The sequence below is a fragment of the Entamoeba invadens genome, assembly GCF_000330505.1.
Source record: "Entamoeba invadens IP1 unplaced genomic scaffold scaff_1105074725199, whole genome shotgun sequence".
Taxonomy (NCBI): Eukaryota; Evosea; order Mastigamoebida; family Endamoebidae; genus Entamoeba; species Entamoeba invadens.
This window is the reverse complement of record NW_004440113.1, coordinates 852,655-872,906: the sequence shown is the minus strand read 5'-3', so window position 1 is coordinate 872,906 and position 20,252 is coordinate 852,655. Positions and strand designations below refer to the sequence as shown.

Below are 20,252 nucleotides of genomic sequence, written 5' to 3'. Positions count from 1 at the left end.
TAATGTTAAATACGTATAATAAAAGTAAAATGCCAAAAGCATAGCATAACAATAAATCAATCAGATCTTAAAATGAACCAGAAGACAATGAAGATGAAGAAAATGCAGATGAATCTCCTCCAAATTTACTAATTGTGTCAAAAACAAGTACGATAATGGACACAATGAACAAGACAAATGAAATAGCAAATACCACAAGTACAATGATAGGTGCTGACAAAATGCTTGAGAACGGCGTTTTAGGGAAGTATGACCAACAGGAGCACCTATAAAACTTGAGGCTGTGGAACATTTTAATCGACATTAATTGGTAAAGACATGGAACCAAAAAGACGAGTACAAACGACACCAGACCTGTCAAGTTGAAAATCATTTCAAGTGACGATGAGATGCCACCAAGAATGAAAGGGACAATAATCGATGTGATCAATGCTACGTATCTCACAACCTTCCCTTTCTTCGTCTCCAAAAATTCTTTTGTGAACATTGAGCAGATATTTCCAGCAACTGTTTGCGCAACTATTGGGAATGAGCTCGTCAAATTCACAAGGGGGAACGCCAAAATCAAATAACGAATGATATAGGCATACCACTGTGTACTTCCCTTGTCCCAACCCGAGCCAATACCAGTATATGATCCCCAATTCAATGTGACTGGAGTCGTCACTGTTCCTCCAAAAGTCGAAGCACACACAGCACCTATCAATCCATAAAAGAGTGAAGCAACAAAGATCGAGGTGATAATTGGGATGTGTGTTTTCCCTTTCTTCTCTGCTGGGGCAATGATATCGGGAATACTGATGTGGCACACGAGCGCAAATGCAGTGTGTGAAAATACAGTACCAAAACCTGAAAACTCAAAGAGTGCAACTGGAGATAATGGCCCGACCATTATCAACGACACTACACAAGTCACCACCATCAAGCAAAAAACGAGGACGCAATAGCTCATCATGAGAAACTGCACAACGGTCTGCGAAGCCAATTTCATAAAGGAAAGGGGAACAACAAGAAGCGCAAACAATGCTTCAGACCCGTAATACGTGAGTTGGCACTGCCAGTCCAATGAAAAGTGGTTTTGTACTGGGCAATGAAGAGGTTCTTCGTAAATCGACCAAAACATAGTCCCGATAGAATTCACAGACGTCCCAACAAAACTCCACAAAACCCCATAGCAGTTGACTACCATCATTACGTTGATAATTGCTTTAAACACCTTTCCTGAAGTGTGAGACGCTAAAGATGTGTATCCGTAGCTGTCATACACATCGACCTTTGTGTGTCGAACACCAACACTATCCTTGTCATTTCTTTTCAAGTACGTGCCGACTCTCGATATCGATTCCAAGATGTATACAGCTGAAAATGATGTTAAAACGTAGAACACAAGTAACAGCCCCAACGAAAGAATAAGCCCCGCTTCACGATATGCCAACGGCATTCCAAAAACACCAGTCCCAATCTATTTCTTAGCTTAATGTCGTGAAATATAAATATGCAAACCATTACATTCAGTGTCAATGAAAAGACACTTATTAACGAAATACCTTTCAGACCTGTGAACGGGAGCGCATCCATTATAGTTGGCTCGTGCAGCACTTCCTCTTCGGAAGAAGACGTGTCTCCAATGTTCTCATAGTCTTCAACGTACTTTACTGACGATAAAACAGCCCCACCTTGCTCCATCAACAATTTTGTTTTTCAGTTCTTCGTTCATTGTGGAAAGTACAAATACCAAAAACTGTTTTATCCAATTTTTTTCCCTTTCCATGCCGTTTTTTTCCGCTGTTATACCATTATAGCCAATTCCCATTTTAGCTTTTTTTTGCGCACAATTTGTTAAACCCTATTAGTACTACTGTTTTATCAATTATATTACCTGTTTTATAATAAAAAACAAGACAGTTCTTCAGTTTTGGGTTATTGTTTTTTATTAAATTATAACAGAATATTCTTTATTATATTGATATATTTTCGAGATACTCTTGTCTTTATTAAATTAGGTACAATAACTATAATATATAATACAAGTATTATAATAACCAATTGTAGCTGTAACATTTTAAATAAAAACATAAAACAAAAAGTTATGTAAAAATTAAATAAATTTAAAAATATAAAGATTACCATATTATATACTAATGTTTATTTAAAAAGATATAATTTATTTGTTTTGGAATTCGAGTTAATGAAATAACATGAAATGAGAATAGAATAAAAACTCTCACACCAATTTACTTAAAGGAATGGTTGACATAGTCTAATGCAAAAACAACTCCGTCTTCGTCAACACTCTTTGTCACAAAGTTTGCCTTTTCCTTTACCGAATCAAAAGCGTTTCCCATTGCAACCCCCACACCACTTTTTTTTACAGCCCACTCAATTCCAGGAATATCGTTTTCTGAGTCGCCCATATAGACACAGAATCCTCCAAACCCCAACTTTTCAAGGCACGTCCCTTTACTGTTTTTGGGGTCGTTGATATCGACGATTGTATCACTTGACCGAACCATTTTTAAGTCATCTGAATCAAATAGTTTGAGAGTTTCGATAACAAGATTCATTTGTTCGTTTGTATTTGGGTGTACATGAATGTTCAGAATATCGTAGTCAAGCATTTCTTTCACTTTTTCTGGGTCGACTGGCACGTAGGAAATGTCTGTATCTTGGGACGACAAGGTCAGTGTTGACGGTTCACCTTCATTTGCTTTTTCTGTAGTATTAGCCTTGTTGTCCAAAGCACTGATGTAATCTCTTACTCGAACGTTATCGTCCGTTTTGCCTGTCAAAATATTTTGTGCATTGCACAATACCAAAAACGCCTGAACCCCGAGTCTACCCATTTCACGAACGACAGTAATGCACTTTTCTTTATTGAGTGGCGAATAGTACAATACCTCTGTCGTATCTATTGATTTTCTGACAGTCAAATTTCCATTCGACGTGAGTATTGTGATGGGAAGAATGTCCAACGAGTCGGTGAACCAAAGCGCTGTCTTCAGTGGTCTGCCGGTGGCAATAACAATTTCATTTCGTTGTTCCACTTCTTTTTTCAAAGCGTTTTTGACTGCTTCCGTCGCTTCTTTTTCTTTTGGTATTTTCAAAGTACCGTCGATATCAAACACATATGTTTTTTTCATATATATAGTTTATAACAATACAACCAAATTCTAGTTTTTTGGTAAGTTGTTTATTATTGAACAAACAAGTGTATCAACAAATGAAATAACCTTCGAAAATAAAAACATTAATTTCATAATAACAAAAAGAACTAATCTCCTGCTGACAAAATCAAAACTAGAAAGCTCAAAAATGAATGTGCCATACTACTATGACACACAGCTTTCAATTGTCTACGCGTCATACTTAACCATGACAATTTCCGTTATCATGTCTCTGTGCTTTATCGCATTTTATTTAAAGAAAGGTCGAAGCTTCCCGTGCAAATGTCGTAAGTGCACAAAGCAAGCACTACCAAACTGGAAGAAGCCAATGACATTGAAGCGTTTTGTTTTTGTTTGTTTCTTTTTCTTGCAACACAAATAACAGGCAGCTCATCTTTTTCGCTTTCATGTTATACGTCACTTTCGTATTCAACAAGTGGCGCATCGTTTACTCTACTCCGTCCGGGTTCCCATACAACCCATTTACAGTGTTGAATTTAACAACATCATCAAATCTCCTTTCTGTTGAGCAGCGATATTACGAAAACACAATCAAATACATGCTCGGTAAAATGACTCCGACTCATCATCGAAATTATATGCAACAGACAGCGGCATTTGCTCTCATTAAAAACGAAGAGTCATTTACTCAATGGAAAAAGCAGTTCGAGCAACCATCACAAAATGTTATTGCACTTCCATTCTTTTTATCCCCATATTCAAACCCAATGTACTTCATATTCATGGCTTACAACACAATTATCTTTCTTGTCTTCCCACTTCTTGTTGTTGTGTTGTACTTCTTTTTGTTTGTTTCTATTTCTTCTTGAAGAAAAAAATATCAACTCATCACAAGAGAACGGCCTTACAAACAACACAACGTCAAAGAAGTATTAGACATGTCTTTGACAAACTATGTTTCATTACAAGATCTGCTCAATTATTTATGTCACTCAAATGTTATAACGCGTGGCATCGATATCGAATCGGAAGATGAACTCGCACTTTCAATTTTACTTGCTCAACTCCCACAAGACTCCTTTTACCGCATTCCTCAAGACCTCGAAAAACGCTCTTTTAAAGCTTATGTGATGATCCTCTGTTATTTGACACGCACAAAAATGCCAAGATATATGGAAGAAAATTTGGCTCGCGTCATTCCTTTATTCCAATCGGAAGCTCTTGAAATTGTTGATTACTTTTATGAGCGACAAAACTTGGATGCGGTTGTTCTTGCGGTTCGTGTTGGTCAAATGATTTACCAAGCGTGTACTCCACACACTGATTTTTTTCAACTTCCAGACTTCGAGACAAACCAAATTCCATTAATGAAGAAGATAACAACAGTATCTCTGTCCACTCTTCAACCTTTCGAACGACAACAAAAGCTACAAGAAATTTGTTCATCTTCCACACAACTTGCGCTCTGGAAAAACTACTTGATGTTCTTTCCAGGTAATTTGGAAGTCGACATGTCGAACGTGGACATCTACCGACTTGTTCCAACTGACACCTTAAATTATGTTGTTGATGTCGAAATAATTATACGTCGTCCTCCTATATTTTTCGAATACACACAATTTTTCGACAAAGAGACAAACAAATTAGTAGGAACCCAAGAAATTCCAGTGGAGTATTCTGATGTACCTGTTCACACCCCTTATACTGGAAAGAACACCCTCGAACGTTTTTTTCTATTTGTAGAAATAGAGGGGACTACCGTCGCGTTTCACAAAAAAGTGTTGAACATACCCTTCTCAGCATCTCCTATTAAAGTTGTATTTTCGACTCATATCCACAGTGGGGTGTCAACAATAAAGTTTTGGGCGTATCTTGTTTCCGAGTGTTACATTGGTTGTGAATATTGTCTTAAAAAGACAGTGAAATTGGTTGAAGCATAATATGTATTATAAAATTGATTGTTTTGTGCGTTAGATGTGTCATCCATTTGATTTATTATTAAATGGCATTCATTTCTTATTAAAAATCAAAAGAAGAAATCAATTGGGTATCATAGCAATCATGGTGATGCCTGAAAAATTAGAGCAGCAAGACACGGGGAATCCATCTCTTCGACAATAATTGGTAAACACACATCATTTGATTTTAACTCTTCCAACTTTCCATTAATGTTTTTCTTGAAGATGACGGGCGGTTTATTGAATAAGTTTTTAAGCGAAAAAACAAAGTCAGTTGTTTGTGGAATACTCCACTTATCGACGTGCGGATGTTCACCACTGTGAAAATACCCAAAAACACTCCCTATTTGTGTAATTTTCAAACACAACACGTTTTTGCGTCCTTTTACAACGCTCCACGTTTTCTCATCTCCATCGTTCTCACTCTTTCCTATTTGCTCAAAATTCGTCATTTTGGTCCACAAACAGATTTTCCTATAATCGCACATCAACACCGCATCATCAAACATTTTTATTTCCTTCATCACGCGCCCCTTTTGATGCTCCAAAATGAGTGTTTTTAAGATCGAATTTTCGTTGCGTCCTTTCATTATTGTCACCCACATCACATCATTGGTCTGTGCATTTACTTCTGCTTGTCCTTTCAAGTTGTCAACTTCTTTCTTCAACGTTTCAATGCGATTTCGCAAGTCAGCAATTTCAATCTGCTTTCCCGCATCTCCTTCTTCTTTTGTGTTTCCTCTGAAATCTTCTGAAATTGTCTTTTGGTTCACAACCCCAAGAATTTCGTTCTCTATTCGGTCGATCTCTTTGTTTTTGTTAGTGATTTCCATGTGAAGTTGAGCCATCCTTTCTTCGTATGATTCAAACAACGTGTTTTTTTCAAGTTCAAAGTGTTGTTGTTCCGTTTTAAGCAATTCAATCTCCTTCCCACACACCTCCACTTTCTTTTGCAAAAGTGCGTTCTCACTCCTAATCAACGCAAATTGTTGTTCTTGTTGTTCCACAGACTCTTTCGTGAACTCACTCATTTGCTTGATCAATGCTTCCATCACTTGTAACCCTTCGATTACATCTCGCCTCGCCTCTTTCTCCAACCTTTCTATTTCTCCGTCTTTCCTCTCCGTCTTTTGGCGGACTACTCTCATCAAAGCCTGAAGTGATGACGTGCAAAAGGTCATGTGGTCCATTGCGCTTTCCTCCTGTTTGCTCATCCCTAATTCATTTTCGAGTTTGTCTTCAACAATACCATTTTTAATAACAAAAAAATAACAAAAAAAAGAATATCAAAATGTTATTAAATAGAATGGATTGAATTGCTTGGCTGTTTCACTTTTTCTTTTTAATTTCAGTAAAAATAAATTGTTCTTTTTCGAACTGCCCAAGTTGCGTTTCAAACCCTTTGTTGGGTAAGACACACATGCGCTTGTTCGTTACAAACTTGAGTGCTTCTTTGTAAGTCATTTTATTCTTCTTCATCAAATACGCAATAATAACACTTGCACTCCGACTGATCCCAAATTCGCAATGGACTAACACTCCCTTCTTTTTTATCACAAAATCGTTAATAAATGTTATGCACTCCCTTACTATTTTCAATAAGTCTGTCGATGGTGAGTCGTCGATAGGGATAAACAGATTTTGAATATCAGACTCGACAAATGGTTTTTTACCAAGTGACAGTATTGCTGCAATTCCAATCGTCTTCAGAAATGCCGGATCCTTTGTAGCGTTGACAGCTCCAAGAAATAGATAGGGGACTATTAGCGTTGGATTCTTTTGGTTGTACACCGAAGGGAATGAATACAAAAAAGTTTGTGTTGAGTCGACTGGTGCGTCGATATAATTGTCTGTGATGTCGAGGTGAGTCAAGTTTAGTGCGTTTTCGTAGTGGTCGAAAACGAGTCTCCTCACGTTGTTATTTTGAATATCGATGTATTTGAGTGTTGGGTGGCTTTTCAAAGCACCGAGCGACTTGATTTGGTTGAACGACAAGTCAATTTTAGTGAGTTGAGTGAATTGCAAAATGCTGTTAGGAACCTTTTTGAACATATTATGTGACAAATCCAATTGTTTCAAACAAGGCAAGTTTGGTAGTGAAAGGGAAGAGAGTCGGTTTTTAGAAAAATTCAGAGAAGTGATGGAAGTTGTTGGATTGTTTTTGATAAACGTTTTAAAAAAGGCCACAGTAGTTGGAATGTTGTTAATTGAATTTGGAAAGCCATCGAGATCTAAGGATGCCTCTTTAAACCTAAAGTTGAAAATGGAAAGGCGAGAACTGGATTTGCAATGTCGAAGATCTGATGCGTTTGGAGGGAGAGACTGGTTTCTAGTTCTGTCTGTAACCGGAACTGATAGAAAAAGGGAATTTTCACGAAGGCGTTGGGCGTGTTCGTTCACGTCCAGTTGCTCCGCAAAGGCGATTGAATTGTTTTGGTGTTTTCGTTTACTTTCGGCAGTTTTGGACATTTGTTTTTTTCATTTTTTTTGAACAAAAATCTATTTTAGAAAATGACAAAACAAATCTAAAAAAAAGGTGTTTTGACTTCTCTTTTTCATTTTACCAACTTACACATGGAATGTAAAAGCAGTTCCACCGCTTCGAAGGGGGAACTGTCAGCTCGCGTTGTTCCTCTTCTTTACTTTTGTTTATCTGCTCGCGCATATCGTTCGTGTAGCAACGCGACACGGCTTTTTCAAACAATTCTGTGACGCCACAGTCTTTCAACGCACTAACCTTTGCGAAAAAGACCTCTTTTTTAGCCGCGTATTTTTCCGCTTTTGCTGAAAGTTCTCTCAATGTCATTTCATTATTGTATTTTTATTTTCTATTTTGATGCAAAATCAGATGTTTTTTCTAAAACATTTACTTTTTCGAAATTGTATGATTAAAAACATTATTAATACCATAAAATGTAAAACAAACGGGCTGCTTTTTTTGTCGCATTTATTTTGTACAAGAAACACAATCCCCCCTTTTGTTTTGTTTCTAATCTCCACCAGCCTTTCTTTTGAGTGTTGAAACGAGAATTCGTCATCAAACATAATCAATATCGCGTCGCTGTTCACAACATATGTCTCTACAAGTGTTTTGAACACTTCCTTTCCTGCACAGTCCCATATCTGCAGGCGTACGTTTTTTCCATTATTATAAACCACTTTGCTTGTGTAATTAGCCCCTATTGTTGGCTCATAGATGTTTTCAAAAAAATTGTTAGAAAACCTCCTTACAATCGCTGTTTTTCCAACCCCAACGTCACCAACGATGGTTATCCTTTTCTTATCGGCGCTGTTCTGATCTTCTTTGTTGTTCTGGCAGTTGTTCATCAATTTTCTTCTCAAAATTTTGCTCTCTTCTAAAGTTTCGTTCCGTTTTTTCAATCTCGGGCAAGTATCAAATATTCTCATTTTATTGTACAATTGTTCAAAAACGTCAATTTAACTAATTAGCACAATACAACTTAAAAATTTTAACAATAAAATACTATTGGCAACACCCATTGGTTTTGTCCACCTTTTTAAACTCGAGTTGGTTGCTTTGGACTTTCGGCGTTTGTTTTTGAACCAAGAAATCGCCGAATTGAGTCATAACAGCCTTTGTGATCTTTTCCATACACGTGTCGATGTTTTTTGAAGTCTTTGCCGATATCAACTCCACGCCCGTGAACTGTTCGTTCTCTTTGATCTCTTTCAATTGATTCTCAACATTGGTCAATTCCTTCTCGTTGAGTAAATCGGATTTGTTACCAACAAGGATAACGGGGATTTTTTGCTCGTTGAAAAGAACTCTGTCGTCGATGTTTGCTTTCCACTTCACTACTGCTTCAATCGAATCTTTGGATGTGATGTCACAAACAACAAGTGCAGAGATGGCACCAGAGAAGTAAACCCGTGTCATTGCTGCATAGTAGTCCTGTCCCGCAACGTCCCACTACTATATTAGTATTGGTACAACACCTCATCAACACCAAAATATGGATCAACAACAAACTAAACGGATCTCAACTTGCCTTCCTTCATATGTCACAAACTTACTACTAAATTCAACACCAATAGTGGGTTGGTAGATCTCTTCAAACGCCCCATCACAGAATTGGTGGATCATACTAGTCTTCCCACTTGCAGGCCCCCCCACCACAAGCACTTTCATTCGAATCACATCATTTTGCTCGTCCTACCATTCAGTCCCTTTTCTTTCGTATTAAAGAAGCAAACCATATCCGCGATGTCTTCTGTTTTAATAAGTTCTCAAGACAACAAAATAAAGGTGGTCAATTATCAATACAATTAAGTTCATACAAAAACAATTCGAACAATCAAAATAGAAAGACGAACCTCTTTCAATTGCGTTGAAGAAAAAAAAGAAAAGAATAAAGCATATCAAAGTAATCCCAATTAAGCAGTAAGTTCGCATGCACCTCCGACATCTTGGATTTTTTTCTGGGCTGTTTTCGAGAAGAATCTTGCTCTGACAATGACTGGCTGTTTTGGTAAGAACCCTTTCCCAAGTACCTTAAAGTATCCATGTTTAACACAGTCAATAACTGGGACCTGTTCGCCCAATTTCGCATTTTTGTATTGTTCCTGGACCTTTGCACCGACAAGTGCCCACAATCCCTCGACGTTGATCGATGGGCAGTACTTCAAATTTGGCTTGGCGTGGAATACTCTCATCCCTTTCTTTCCAAAGAAATCAGGGTGGAAGGAGGTGAACCATGTTCTTCTGTGGTTCAATCCACCAGCATTACCTCTTCCTCCTCTCTCCTTCCTATGCTTCCCAATTCGACCGTAACCCATGCAGACGTGTCCTCTTCTGCGTCGTGTTTGTCTGAATCGTGTCGCCTAAATGTCAGTCCTCGTCTTCCTCATCGTCTTTGGTAACAACAAACCATCGGGTATAAAGGTGTTTCTTAGTTTTCACAGTCTTTTCTAGTTTTCAAACCCTTCCGTTTTTACCACTCTTTACTACATTTTTACTATTAACTTCTCTTCTTTTTGGGTGGTGTGTTTTTTTTTTCTATCTCTTCTCAGGGTTTTTTAATAATTCTTTTTTCTATATTTTAACTATTAAAAAATTCCCCAGCAACCAGTACCATATTATATTATTTTATTATTTCTTGTTTATTAGAGAAATGATAATCACATTTTGATTACAAAACAGAATAATAGCTTTGACATATCGGGAATTACACTTATTGTATATAAAAAGAAACAATACCAATAATATAAAATAATTATAATCAAACTATAGTTGGTGGTAGCTCAAAAATACAAAAATGTCTGTCACTTCTTTTCATAAAGAAAAACCCCATTATTTTACACAATGAACTAGCAAAAGGAATAGTCTTGATGCAAAATAAGATATTTGGTTATCATCCACAACTGGAAGAAAAGTGTGGAACTCAAAATACCTCTGAAAGCCTTCATGGTTTGTTTACTTATTAATTCCTCACTCCCTCGATTATAAAAATTCAACACTCCCTCACACACAGATACAGTCTATTGGTGTACTTACACGATCAGGAAAGGTTATTGTATGTCGACAGAACGTCCCAATGTCACGTACGCGTATCGAAGGCCTTTACGCCACATTCACCCGGATGTGTGGCACAACACAGAACTCATGTTTTGAAGCAGATGGGACTCGTTTTCTGTACCGCCTTTGTGAGGATGTGTACATTGTTGTTATCACTACTCTTTCCTCTAATGTCATCGAAGACACACAAATCATGAATTCCGTCATTTCCTCTCTTCAACAGAAAATGACGGTCACTGCCAAAACGGTGACTCAAGGAATGTTCGAAGCACTCTTCATTTTAGATGAATACCTCCAATGGGGTTTTACCGAGAAACTTGCGACAAACACTGTCCGTTCGAACTTGGCGATGAAGTCACGGGACGAAGAGATATACCTCCAACAACTCGAAGCCAAAAAGGCGGAAGCTGCTCGTATTGCAAAACAACGAGAGGAAGAAATTCGTGAGGAGAAGATGATTAAAGAGAAAATAGCGATGATGCAGAACCTTCAGAACGTTCAAGTGAATGAACAGTATGAAGTTAAAAAGGATTATGTCCCCGACGCGGTGCCATCGAAGAAGGCTGCTCCCCTTAAGAAAAAGCAGCCAAAAGCTTACAAATCAAACAAAGGACTTCAACTTGGGAAGAAAAAGCAGTCCGATCAAATTCTTGAAGAGATAAGAAAAGATGAGCCGGAGGTATCTTTTGCAGATCAACACGACGATGATGATGTTGATATTACAAATGACCAACAAGACCAAAAGGAGAATGTTGAAGAGAAAGACACTGAAGACATCCCACAACCAGACAACACACCTTCTACCACTACAAAACAAGAAAAAGGACAAGACGAATTGCCTAAGTTCTGTCCAGAATGCGGTGCAAAGAATTCGGGGACAAAGTTTTGCCCGGAGTGCGGGTTTAAATTTTAAGTTTTTCATCTGTTATGCTTGTCGTTATATTTTGTTTGAAGGGTAACAATGGCAATAGACCTAAATGGTATAAAACTCTACTTGATCTTGAAGAACTTGTTGAGTTGTTTGATTGAATCTTTCGACCATTTCCATGTGACTGGCCCGTTTTTGAGAAATTGCTTTTTGTCGACGTCATTCCAGTTTGATGTCAGTAATTGGAAAAACTGTGCTATATTTTTGTTATAAAGTGTCCACAACTTCTTTTCTTCTTCGTCGCACACTTCGATGATTTTCTGGAACAACACAATTGTCTTTCTCTCAGTACTTTTTGTGATTCGTTGACAGATTAGAGTAACAAATTGTTATATTAAAAAAATAAGAATCACTGATATTCTCTTTGTTGTAACACATTGAGTCAGTAATACAACAAAACAAACTTCATCTACAGTAAGTTCCTTTGAAACAGAAACCAAGAAGAGTTGGAGAAATCGATCTGATGGATCCAACAATCCCCAATTCGACAACGCAGTGGCTATCACTAAGATTAAGTCGTCCCACCCAAGAGAGTACTCGTGATGTAAATAGTTGAGGACATACGCCACTTTCTTCGCACCATCAGCGTCATTCCCAAACACAAAAATTGCGGAGTTCTCTGCTGGCTTTCCATTAATGTCGTTTTCGACTTCTGGGATGTTTTGTAATCCACCAAGATACTCAGAAACGTGGTACACGTCCTGGTCACACAAGTCGTTGTATATGAACTCCGCAATATCCCTCAAATCTTTTCCCTCAAATAGGATTTTGATAATAGAGTATCCAAACGCCTGTCCCAAGTCGACTCCCAACATATAAATCACTTCGTTAAACAAATTCAGTGGGACATTTTGCTCCTTTATTTTCTGTTTAACCACCTCCCAGTCCGCCACAGAAGCAAGGCTCTCCATTGTTTCAAAAATTTTGTTCGACTCGGCAGAGCTCATCGTTTGATTTTCGAGTTATTAAAAAGGTTCTTTTTATTTTCGTTTTCTTTCGTTGGCTCTTTAACTATATTTTTATTATACGTTTGTTAGTTTAAACTATACTTATATTTGTATACCCATCACCCATATCAATCTACAAAAGTAGAATGGTGTTGTTGGTACTGCTTTTATTTGTTGTAACGTCAAAAAAAATCGACGAGTTATTGAAAGAAGTAGATGAAGCGGATGATGAGACTGCACCAAAAGAAGGACTTCTTGAATTGTCTTCACAAACGTTCAAAAAAATCACCAATGAAGACAAATATGTGTTTGTTCTATTTTACGACCCCACGTGCCCACACTGCAAAAAGGTCATTCCCCGTTTCAGACAACTCGGGTTCTTAATGAAGGATTCCACCGATTTTATTGTCGCTCAACTCGATTGCGATATGTACCACTCGTACTGCCACAAACAGTCTTTTTTGAAGGGTTATCCTTCTCTTTTCTTATTCCACAACGGGACTATATACCAAGAGTATAAAATGTCATACTCTCCTGAGGCAATGAAAGATTTTGTCCTTTACCTGATCAAAGAATCTCAAAACAATCAACACCCACAGAAGACTGAACTGTGATTATTCCATTACTTGTGGTTCTCACTGAGAGTCTTTCTCAAACCCAATCAAATAACATTTGTGATTCAGTTTCTTCTTCGACTTTCATCACTTTTCTTTCTATAACATTTTTTACTTCCTCATAAAATGGGATATATAACATTTTAATAACAAAATTCACTCACATCAGATTTTCAATTCTGTTCCTGAGAGCATTAGTACTTTGGATCGCAGTGTCAACTTGGTCGTTAGTCGCCTTTGCCAGCTTCTTTAAGGTGGTTGCGATGTCGTTGATGCTTTTATCAACGCCTTTAATTGTTTTTGCGTTTGCGTCGTTGAAGACGGTGTTTGCCTTCTTGACCTCTGTGTCGTGTTTTTGGAGAAGTATAATAATCTCTGCATGTGCTTGTTTGACTTGGTTGTCGTAGTCGTCCATCAATTGTAAGACGTCTGCGCAATATTTCTTCGTTTGATTTCCTTTAATCAAGTCCATTAACACAGCATGGTCCTCTGTGATTTGGTCACGTAGCTGTTGTAAGTTGTTTTGGATATCGATGTAGTTCCTCACTTTGGTGGTCCCTCGTTGTAAATATTTATTAATAATACAAACACTCAAATGAATAGAACAAACTGAATGAACTAATTGTCTCCAAGTTATTTCGAATTTGTTGTTGTGGTGATGCCATCACTTCTACGTCTTTTTTGAATTCAAGTTTAATCTTTCTAATCACTCATTTAGGTATAATAGAATTATTAACTTTTTATTAATAACAACTTTATTAGAAAAGATAGAATTCATTTCTATAGACTGAAAAAACCACTCGAAAATGTCTACTAGTGGATATAAACCTGGCAAGCGACACGCAGTGGTTCCTCTTCCCTCTGTCCCCAAAGAGACTATAGAGTTCTGTGGATGTAAAATTCCGAAAGAATATGATGGGAAATTAGAGCGGACAAAAAATTCCCTTATTATCAAAAAAGGTTTTGTTCCCGGGATGTTGAGCGATGCTGAGATGTTTTGTAATACTGAGTTATTTCATTTGTTAATGGATGAATTGCTCAACGAACAAGAAGGTACACCATTCTCTTCATGCGTCAAACAAACCGCAAATGTGGCAACACTTCCCGGTGTTGTCAAATCTCTTGCTATGCCTGACGCACATAGTGGGTATGGGTTTTCGATAGGAGGTGTAGCAGCAATGCGTACCGATAAAGGTGGTTGTATTTGTCCCGGTGGAATTGGTTTTGATATCAATTGTGGTGTTCGTCTTCTTCGGACCAACCTCAAAGAGTCTGACATACTTCCTCACAAAATTGAATTGGCAGATTCTCTTCAAAAGAACATCCCATCTGGTGTTGGTACGACATCTTCTCTTCGTCTTTCGGTGAAGGAGCTTCGTGAAGTAATGAATGATGGGATGGAGTGGCTTGCAACGCATAACTACGCTCGCCCCGACGATTTCCTTTATTGTGAAGAAAATGGTAAAATTCCTGATGCAAACCCACTTTTAATAAGTCAGAAAGCAATGTCACGAGGACAAAACCAATTAGGTACACTTGGGTCAGGAAATCATTATTTAGAAGTCCAGAAAGTTGATCATATCTACGATAAAGAAGCGGCTCAAGCACTTGGGATCACTGAGATTGGTCAAATATGTGTGATGGTCCATTGTGGGAGTCGAGGGTTAGGCCATCAAGTTTGCCAAGATTTTGTTGATACCTTTCTTTCCAAGAACACCGCAAACCCCGTTGACAAGCAACTCACTGGGGTTCCTTTCAACAGTGAAGATGGAAAAAAATATTTCAGTGCAATGAATGCTGCTGCCAATTTTGCATTTGCGAATCGTGGGTTTATTACATATCATATTCGACAGACGTTCTCTGAAGTTTTTAAGAAGTCGCCTGAAGAATTGGATTTAGGAATAGTATACGACGTCTGCCATAACATCGCGAAGTTAGAAAAGCATGTAGTGAATGGAGAGGAGGTCGAGTGTGTTGTCCACAGGAAAGGGGCGACCCGTGCATTTCCTCCGCATCGTCCTGAGTTGCCTGAGAAGTACAAAGAGATTGGGCAACCAGCGATAATAGGTGGGAGTATGGGAACGTCGTCATATGTACTTGTAGGGACGCAGAGTGGAATGGAGAAGTCTTTTGGGAGTACATGTCATGGTGCTGGTCGGAAACTGAGTCGTGTAGGAGCAATGAAAAGTGTTTCTTCTGATAATGTTGTGCAAGAGATGGAGAAGAAGGGGATAGTTTTGCGTATAACGGACCCCAAGTTAGCGGCCGAAGAGTGTGATGAAGCCTATAAAGATGTTACACAAGTTGTTGAAACGTGTCAAGAAGCTGGGATTTCCAAAATAGTATTACGGCTCAAGCCCATTGTAGTTGTAAAAGGCTGAACAGGATATGAATTACTGAATGAAGCAATGAAGTTTTACTACCAATTCAAATAATATAAAAAAGAATTGAGTTATACAATTTAAATTCTTTGGCCACTTTTCAGTGCAACTTCTTTTTTCAGTCGTTCAATTTCCAAGTTGTTTTTTTCAATTTTGATTTGTTGTTCTTTGAGAATTTCTTTCTGTTTGATAGTTTTCTTCTGTATCTCCATAATAAGCTTTTCATACTTCTTGCATTCTTCCAGTACGCCATTTTGTTTCCTTTCAACTTCATTTGTCAGTTTCAAGAAGTTATCTTCAAACAATTCTGGTGTTAATACCGTGGTCATTTCCAATACCTTTTTCAGTTTCTTCAAAGTTTATTTGTTTACTTTAAAAAACAAACATCCAAGAAAATACACAGTTTTACATCATTCAAAGGATTCATTTGGAAAATTATAATTCATTTCAAAATTGAACATACCAAATCAAAAGCAATCATTTCAATAAGCAATTCACGACAACATTGAAGATATGATTTATGTCAGCCATGTTAGTCTCGAGTGCATCTAAAGTACTTTCGCCAACTATTTTGACTGTCTTTATTTGGTTCGCAATGTCATCCACCTCCAATTTCCTGATTTCAATTCCTTTTGTCTCTTCCTCCTTCTTTGATGCAAAGACCTCCTTAGGTGTTTTCTCAACAACATCTTCAAGTGATAGTAATGATGTAGTCAAATCCGAGTGCATAGTAAGGATGTATTCGACATCTGTGACTGTCTTAAAGAATGTGAGATCAGTTGTTTCGTCCACTTCAAATTCTCTCACTTTCTTGTTTTGCTCCACATCAAAAAGTGCAACACACGACTTTTTGTCTGTTGGGTTCTCTTTGAATAACATTGCAAAGAGTGAAGATGTATCATGAACGACAACTTTGGGGTTTTTTACATTGTAAATATGGTTGACTGAGCGTGACAACACATCCCACGCAACAACGCCATGTGAATTTGTTGTCAAGACGTAACGATTATTAGCCATAAAGTACATCTTATCGCCAAGTGTTGACTTGCATGGTATGCAGCACATGATCTTATTCGATTGAACATCCCAAAATGTGAGTGCGTTCTGGAACATAACACCAAGAACACTTCCATCATTCGAGAATGTTGCGCTGTAGGACTCTTCTCCGTAGTATGCACCGATTGATCGACACTTCCACATCACTTCTGAAAGTACACCACCTTTCGACTGTTGTGTTTCTCTGTTGCTTAGCACCCAAATCTTGAAGAGATGGTCTTGTGATGTCGTCACAACGTATTTCCCAGAGCGACTCGATACAATGGATGTGATCATCCCTTTTGTGGGTTCAGGAACAATAAGCATTTGCTCAAAGGCACCGCTCGGTTGCTTTTTGAAAAATCTCAAGTGACTTTCCTTATACCTTTCTGTGACATTACGGGTGTCATAAGTCACCATCCAACTGTCTTCGTCAACAAATGCAACGTGTTGAATATGTGCATCTGGTAGTGTTTCTCCGACCAACGCAAGAATGATGACATTTGGTCTTGAGACATCTGCTTTAAACATTTGTCTGTCTGACATGGGGTCGAACACTTGAAGGGTAGGGCTGTCTCCATAGATCACAATTTGTCCTTTAATTGCGTTGCACATTTTGGCGTTTTCAACGGCATACACCCCACTGATTTCTTTAACAATTCGTTGTGAAGCCAAATCAATAATACTAATTGTGTTAAACCCTAGAACAACAGCGGCGTATCTGTTGTCTTTGCTTGTGTAAATTGCTTTAATTTTTGACCCCAACCCGCTAACAAATTCTTTTTCTTTTGGAGAGGACCAGATCACCAAAACGCCTTCTTTTCCACCTGTCAACAATTTGGTGGCATCGGTGTAAATAGCCATTGCTTCAAATTGAATTGAATGCCAGTGGAAACTCGTAAACATATAATCCGCGTCTTTAACGTTTGGATCGAATGAGATAAGCACCACCATCCCATTTACTGTCTGGGCATAGACTTTAAGTGGGTCGGTTGGGTGTTGCTTCAGCATGACAATTCTTTTCTTGTCTACACCAGCAAAAGTCATTTTCTTTTCAGTGTTAAGGTCAGTGCAGATGACAGTGTCTTTGACGGATGTGTACATATAACTTCCATCACAAGATGGAATCCCATTTTCTGTTTTGATGAAATTGGGAGTTGATGTGTTCATGTCGAGTTCAAATACAAAATTCTCACTTCTTGATCTGATGAAGAAGTATTTCGGTGCAACGTATTCGATTCTGTGAATTAGTTTGCCAATCTCCCAAGTGCACACCGTTTCCATTTTCTCGCCATTAACAAGGTCTATACGCCCACTAGTAAGAGCAACAAAAAATTGGTCCGAGTCACTCTCAATAAGCGCAACCACATTTGTGTCGAAGGGCATCTTCGACACAACTTCTCCTGTTTTGATGTTACACTCGATTATACAGTTGAATTCGGTTGTGATGATAGTGCGGTTGTCCTTCCCAAATATCAAGCTTCGCCCAATGTGTCCACCTTTCCTTAAATCCATTTTATGCCTTCTTCGAGTTTTTTAGGGTTTCTTCTTTTTGTTATTTTTTGTGGGGTTTGAAGTTGCATCTTTTCGGCTCTTATTCCGGGTTTTGAATTGGATTGAAAAATACTATATTGATACTAAAACTAATTTGATAATTTTGATGTATTCAAATGAAACTATAAATATATCAAACTTTTTATTAAGACGAGTTTATTCTTCCAATATAATGACCATCCTTAACAATTCGTGAAAAGAGTAGCTGAGTCATTAAAGGTTGTATTTTAACATTATGAGTTTATATGTTTTGTTGTTTAAAACAAAAAAAGTCTCAAATTGAATACCATAAAGTGTTTTAATCAAACGACAAAAATTTTGAAATGTATAATTATTGTTTCTTCTATTGTTGGAATGGTATCACATTTATAATATTTAAATTGTAGATGTTGTTGTTTGTGATCTTACAGTTATAACTAAAATTGGAATTGTTAAATTCTTCTTATTGTGTAATAACAAAGAGTGTTTAAACAATTAAATACGTTCCCATAATTAAAATATATTTTTTAATCAAGTACAATATAAAACATACCCATTTAGTAAATTACACAAACATTATTAACAATCGTTAATAAACAAAAATGATTATGATTAGTTAGTGTTTGAAATTAAAAGATTTGTGCCAATTTTTAAATCATTTTTTATTTTTTATTTTTTTAGTATATGAATTAATAGTACATTTTATTATGATATAAAGAACTTAATTTAAAGTTAAAAAAAATTAAAATTAAAACTTTAATTTAATTCCAACCATAGATTGTAAATAAAAATAAACGTCTCGTATTAGGAAATTATAAAAAATCATTTTCTTATATCCTTCATAAACACCTAATATTTAAATAATTTTTTTGTGTGTTTTTGTCTCTTTTTTTCAAATTATAAAACAACTATATTTATAATTTCTTTATAACACTTTTTCAAACCATTAAACTATTATGATTTAATTAACAAAGAAACTTATTTAATTGTTTTTAATAAAAAAAAAACAATTTAAATGCAGAATGAAAATGTTTTTGTATCACTTAACATTTATAGCAATTGAACAAATATGCAGTTTTTTTACTCAATTATTGGTTCTTAAAATATTTATTTCTGAAAATGGAAAGTTCGACAACTATTAATTTCATTTTTTTGATGTTTTAGTATGGAAAATAAGATCGTTTTGAACAGTTCAAGAGTAATGTTTTTTACAATTCTTCGAAAATGCACAAAAAATAAAAACCAATAAATATTTTTGCCTATAAATGTATTGATTATCAGGAATAAAAATCTATTATTCATAAATAAATATTAGAATTACATTATAACATTAAAAATAAATAATTATTTTTGTTGGCAAAAAAGAGTTCTAATTTAATATCTAAGTTTTTTTCTTGAAAAAAAATTTAAATAATAAAATCATCGATTTTTTATGGTTTAGGTTCTAATGTATAAAAAATCCTCTTTCGATTTTGTAAGAAGTTATTATACAACCCTCCAATAAAAAACAAATAAAAAGTATCACAAGAGTAGTGAAACTTGTATCTGGTTATAATCCCGCACTTTGCGCCAACAATAGCAATACTAATGAAAAAAGCTCGATTCTGTTTGAACAAAAAATCTTCAAAAGCACGCGATTTTTTTTGGTTTTGTAATTCTCAAAAATACCGTTAATTAGACTAAATTTTAGTACAACATTAACTCGAAAAAAAAAGATGTTCTTCTTCTTATTATCAACAACTTTTCAGTTAAAAACTTTATTATTTTTTCATTTAATAACCTAACTTCTTAATCAAACCAATAATTTACATAGTCAATCAACCTATGATTAATAATTAAAAAAACCAAAATTTATTGTGTTGTTCTTACAGCAAGTTATTGGTGTTATTAAACCCATAACACTATTACAGTAGGGAAAATGAACCTTAGCCTGGGAAATGTACTTTAGCCCAAAGAAATTCCTATATTTTTCTTTAAAAACACGGGTTTTTACTAAAAAAACAAATATTTTTAAAAATTGACTTATATATCGGTATAGTTTATTATTTTAATATAACAATAGAAATAAATTAGTTTTTCTTTGGGCTAAGGTTAATTTCCTGGGCTAAGGTTTAATGGACCAACTGTAGTAGTTATTAAAAATGGGTTTATTACAGAATTAATTTTCAATCACAAACACCCTATTTATAATTATT

At 36.4% G+C, this 20,252-nt stretch overlaps 14 protein-coding genes across 14 annotated transcripts; 4 read left to right on the top strand and 10 right to left on the bottom strand.

Moving 5' to 3' along the window:
• Nucleotides 1–67: 67 nt before the first annotated feature.
• EIN_098640 (hypothetical protein) lies at nucleotides 68–1,686 on the bottom strand (the record flags this gene model as incomplete). The annotated part of the gene is made up of 2 exons (XM_004254260.1): nucleotides 68–1,462; nucleotides 1,504–1,686. The coding sequence occupies 2 exons, from the start codon at nucleotides 1,684–1,686 to the stop codon at nucleotides 68–70; spliced, it is 1,578 nt and encodes a 525-aa protein (XP_004254308.1).
• A 548-nt stretch (nucleotides 1,687–2,234) lies between these two features.
• On the bottom strand, nucleotides 2,235–3,140 carry EIN_098630 (hypothetical protein; the record flags this gene model as incomplete). The annotated part of the gene is made up of 1 exon (XM_004254259.1): nucleotides 2,235–3,140. The coding sequence occupies one exon, from the start codon at nucleotides 3,138–3,140 to the stop codon at nucleotides 2,235–2,237; it is 906 nt and encodes a 301-aa protein (XP_004254307.1).
• A 172-nt stretch (nucleotides 3,141–3,312) lies between these two features.
• On the top strand, nucleotides 3,313–5,065 carry EIN_098620 (hypothetical protein; the record flags this gene model as incomplete). Its single annotated transcript, XM_004254258.1, has 3 exons — nucleotides 3,313–3,516; nucleotides 3,554–3,972; nucleotides 3,997–5,065. 3 exons carry the CDS (start codon nucleotides 3,313–3,315, stop codon nucleotides 5,063–5,065), a joined length of 1,692 nt encoding a protein of 563 aa, XP_004254306.1.
• A 119-nt stretch (nucleotides 5,066–5,184) lies between these two features.
• On the bottom strand, nucleotides 5,185–6,297 carry EIN_098610 (hypothetical protein; the record flags this gene model as incomplete). The annotated part of the gene is made up of 1 exon (XM_004254257.1): nucleotides 5,185–6,297. One exon carries the CDS (start codon nucleotides 6,295–6,297, stop codon nucleotides 5,185–5,187), a length of 1,113 nt encoding a protein of 370 aa, XP_004254305.1.
• A 115-nt stretch (nucleotides 6,298–6,412) lies between these two features.
• On the bottom strand, nucleotides 6,413–7,135 carry EIN_098600 (dual specificity protein phosphatase, putative; the record flags this gene model as incomplete). Its single annotated transcript, XM_004254256.1, has 1 exon — nucleotides 6,413–7,135. The coding sequence occupies one exon, from the start codon at nucleotides 7,133–7,135 to the stop codon at nucleotides 6,413–6,415; it is 723 nt and encodes a 240-aa protein (XP_004254304.1).
• An 848-nt stretch (nucleotides 7,136–7,983) lies between these two features.
• EIN_098590 (hypothetical protein) lies at nucleotides 7,984–8,491 on the bottom strand (the record flags this gene model as incomplete). The annotated part of the gene is made up of 2 exons (XM_004254255.1): nucleotides 7,984–8,091; nucleotides 8,156–8,491. 2 exons carry the CDS (start codon nucleotides 8,489–8,491, stop codon nucleotides 7,984–7,986), a joined length of 444 nt encoding a protein of 147 aa, XP_004254303.1.
• A 76-nt stretch (nucleotides 8,492–8,567) lies between these two features.
• EIN_098580 (rab17, putative) lies at nucleotides 8,568–9,301 on the bottom strand (the record flags this gene model as incomplete). The annotated part of the gene is made up of 3 exons (XM_004254254.1): nucleotides 8,568–9,014; nucleotides 9,075–9,257; nucleotides 9,299–9,301. 3 exons carry the CDS (start codon nucleotides 9,299–9,301, stop codon nucleotides 8,568–8,570), a joined length of 633 nt encoding a protein of 210 aa, XP_004254302.1.
• A 177-nt stretch (nucleotides 9,302–9,478) lies between these two features.
• On the bottom strand, nucleotides 9,479–9,975 carry EIN_098570 (60S ribosomal protein L27A-3, putative; the record flags this gene model as incomplete). Its single annotated transcript, XM_004254253.1, has 2 exons — nucleotides 9,479–9,925; nucleotides 9,973–9,975. 2 exons carry the CDS (start codon nucleotides 9,973–9,975, stop codon nucleotides 9,479–9,481), a joined length of 450 nt encoding a protein of 149 aa, XP_004254301.1.
• Nucleotides 9,976–10,638: 663 nt separating this feature from the next.
• On the top strand, nucleotides 10,639–11,532 carry EIN_098560 (hypothetical protein; the record flags this gene model as incomplete). The annotated part of the gene is made up of 1 exon (XM_004254252.1): nucleotides 10,639–11,532. The coding sequence occupies one exon, from the start codon at nucleotides 10,639–10,641 to the stop codon at nucleotides 11,530–11,532; it is 894 nt and encodes a 297-aa protein (XP_004254300.1).
• A 77-nt stretch (nucleotides 11,533–11,609) lies between these two features.
• Nucleotides 11,610–12,494, bottom strand: EIN_098550 (hypothetical protein; the record flags this gene model as incomplete). The annotated part of the gene is made up of 2 exons (XM_004254251.1): nucleotides 11,610–11,825; nucleotides 11,952–12,494. 2 exons carry the CDS (start codon nucleotides 12,492–12,494, stop codon nucleotides 11,610–11,612), a joined length of 759 nt encoding a protein of 252 aa, XP_004254299.1.
• Nucleotides 12,495–12,640: 146 nt separating this feature from the next.
• On the top strand, nucleotides 12,641–13,108 carry EIN_098540 (protein disulfide isomerase, putative; the record flags this gene model as incomplete). Its single annotated transcript, XM_004254250.1, has 1 exon — nucleotides 12,641–13,108. The coding sequence occupies one exon, from the start codon at nucleotides 12,641–12,643 to the stop codon at nucleotides 13,106–13,108; it is 468 nt and encodes a 155-aa protein (XP_004254298.1).
• Nucleotides 13,109–13,268: 160 nt separating this feature from the next.
• EIN_098530 (hypothetical protein) lies at nucleotides 13,269–13,773 on the bottom strand (the record flags this gene model as incomplete). Its single annotated transcript, XM_004254249.1, has 2 exons — nucleotides 13,269–13,666; nucleotides 13,698–13,773. The coding sequence occupies 2 exons, from the start codon at nucleotides 13,771–13,773 to the stop codon at nucleotides 13,269–13,271; spliced, it is 474 nt and encodes a 157-aa protein (XP_004254297.1).
• A 141-nt stretch (nucleotides 13,774–13,914) lies between these two features.
• Nucleotides 13,915–15,489, top strand: EIN_098520 (hypothetical protein; the record flags this gene model as incomplete). The annotated part of the gene is made up of 1 exon (XM_004254248.1): nucleotides 13,915–15,489. One exon carries the CDS (start codon nucleotides 13,915–13,917, stop codon nucleotides 15,487–15,489), a length of 1,575 nt encoding a protein of 524 aa, XP_004254296.1.
• A 477-nt stretch (nucleotides 15,490–15,966) lies between these two features.
• On the bottom strand, nucleotides 15,967–18,039 carry EIN_098510 (WD repeat-containing protein, putative; the record flags this gene model as incomplete). The annotated part of the gene is made up of 1 exon (XM_004254247.1): nucleotides 15,967–18,039. One exon carries the CDS (start codon nucleotides 18,037–18,039, stop codon nucleotides 15,967–15,969), a length of 2,073 nt encoding a protein of 690 aa, XP_004254295.1.
• Between the last annotated feature and the right edge of the window lie 2,213 nt (nucleotides 18,040–20,252).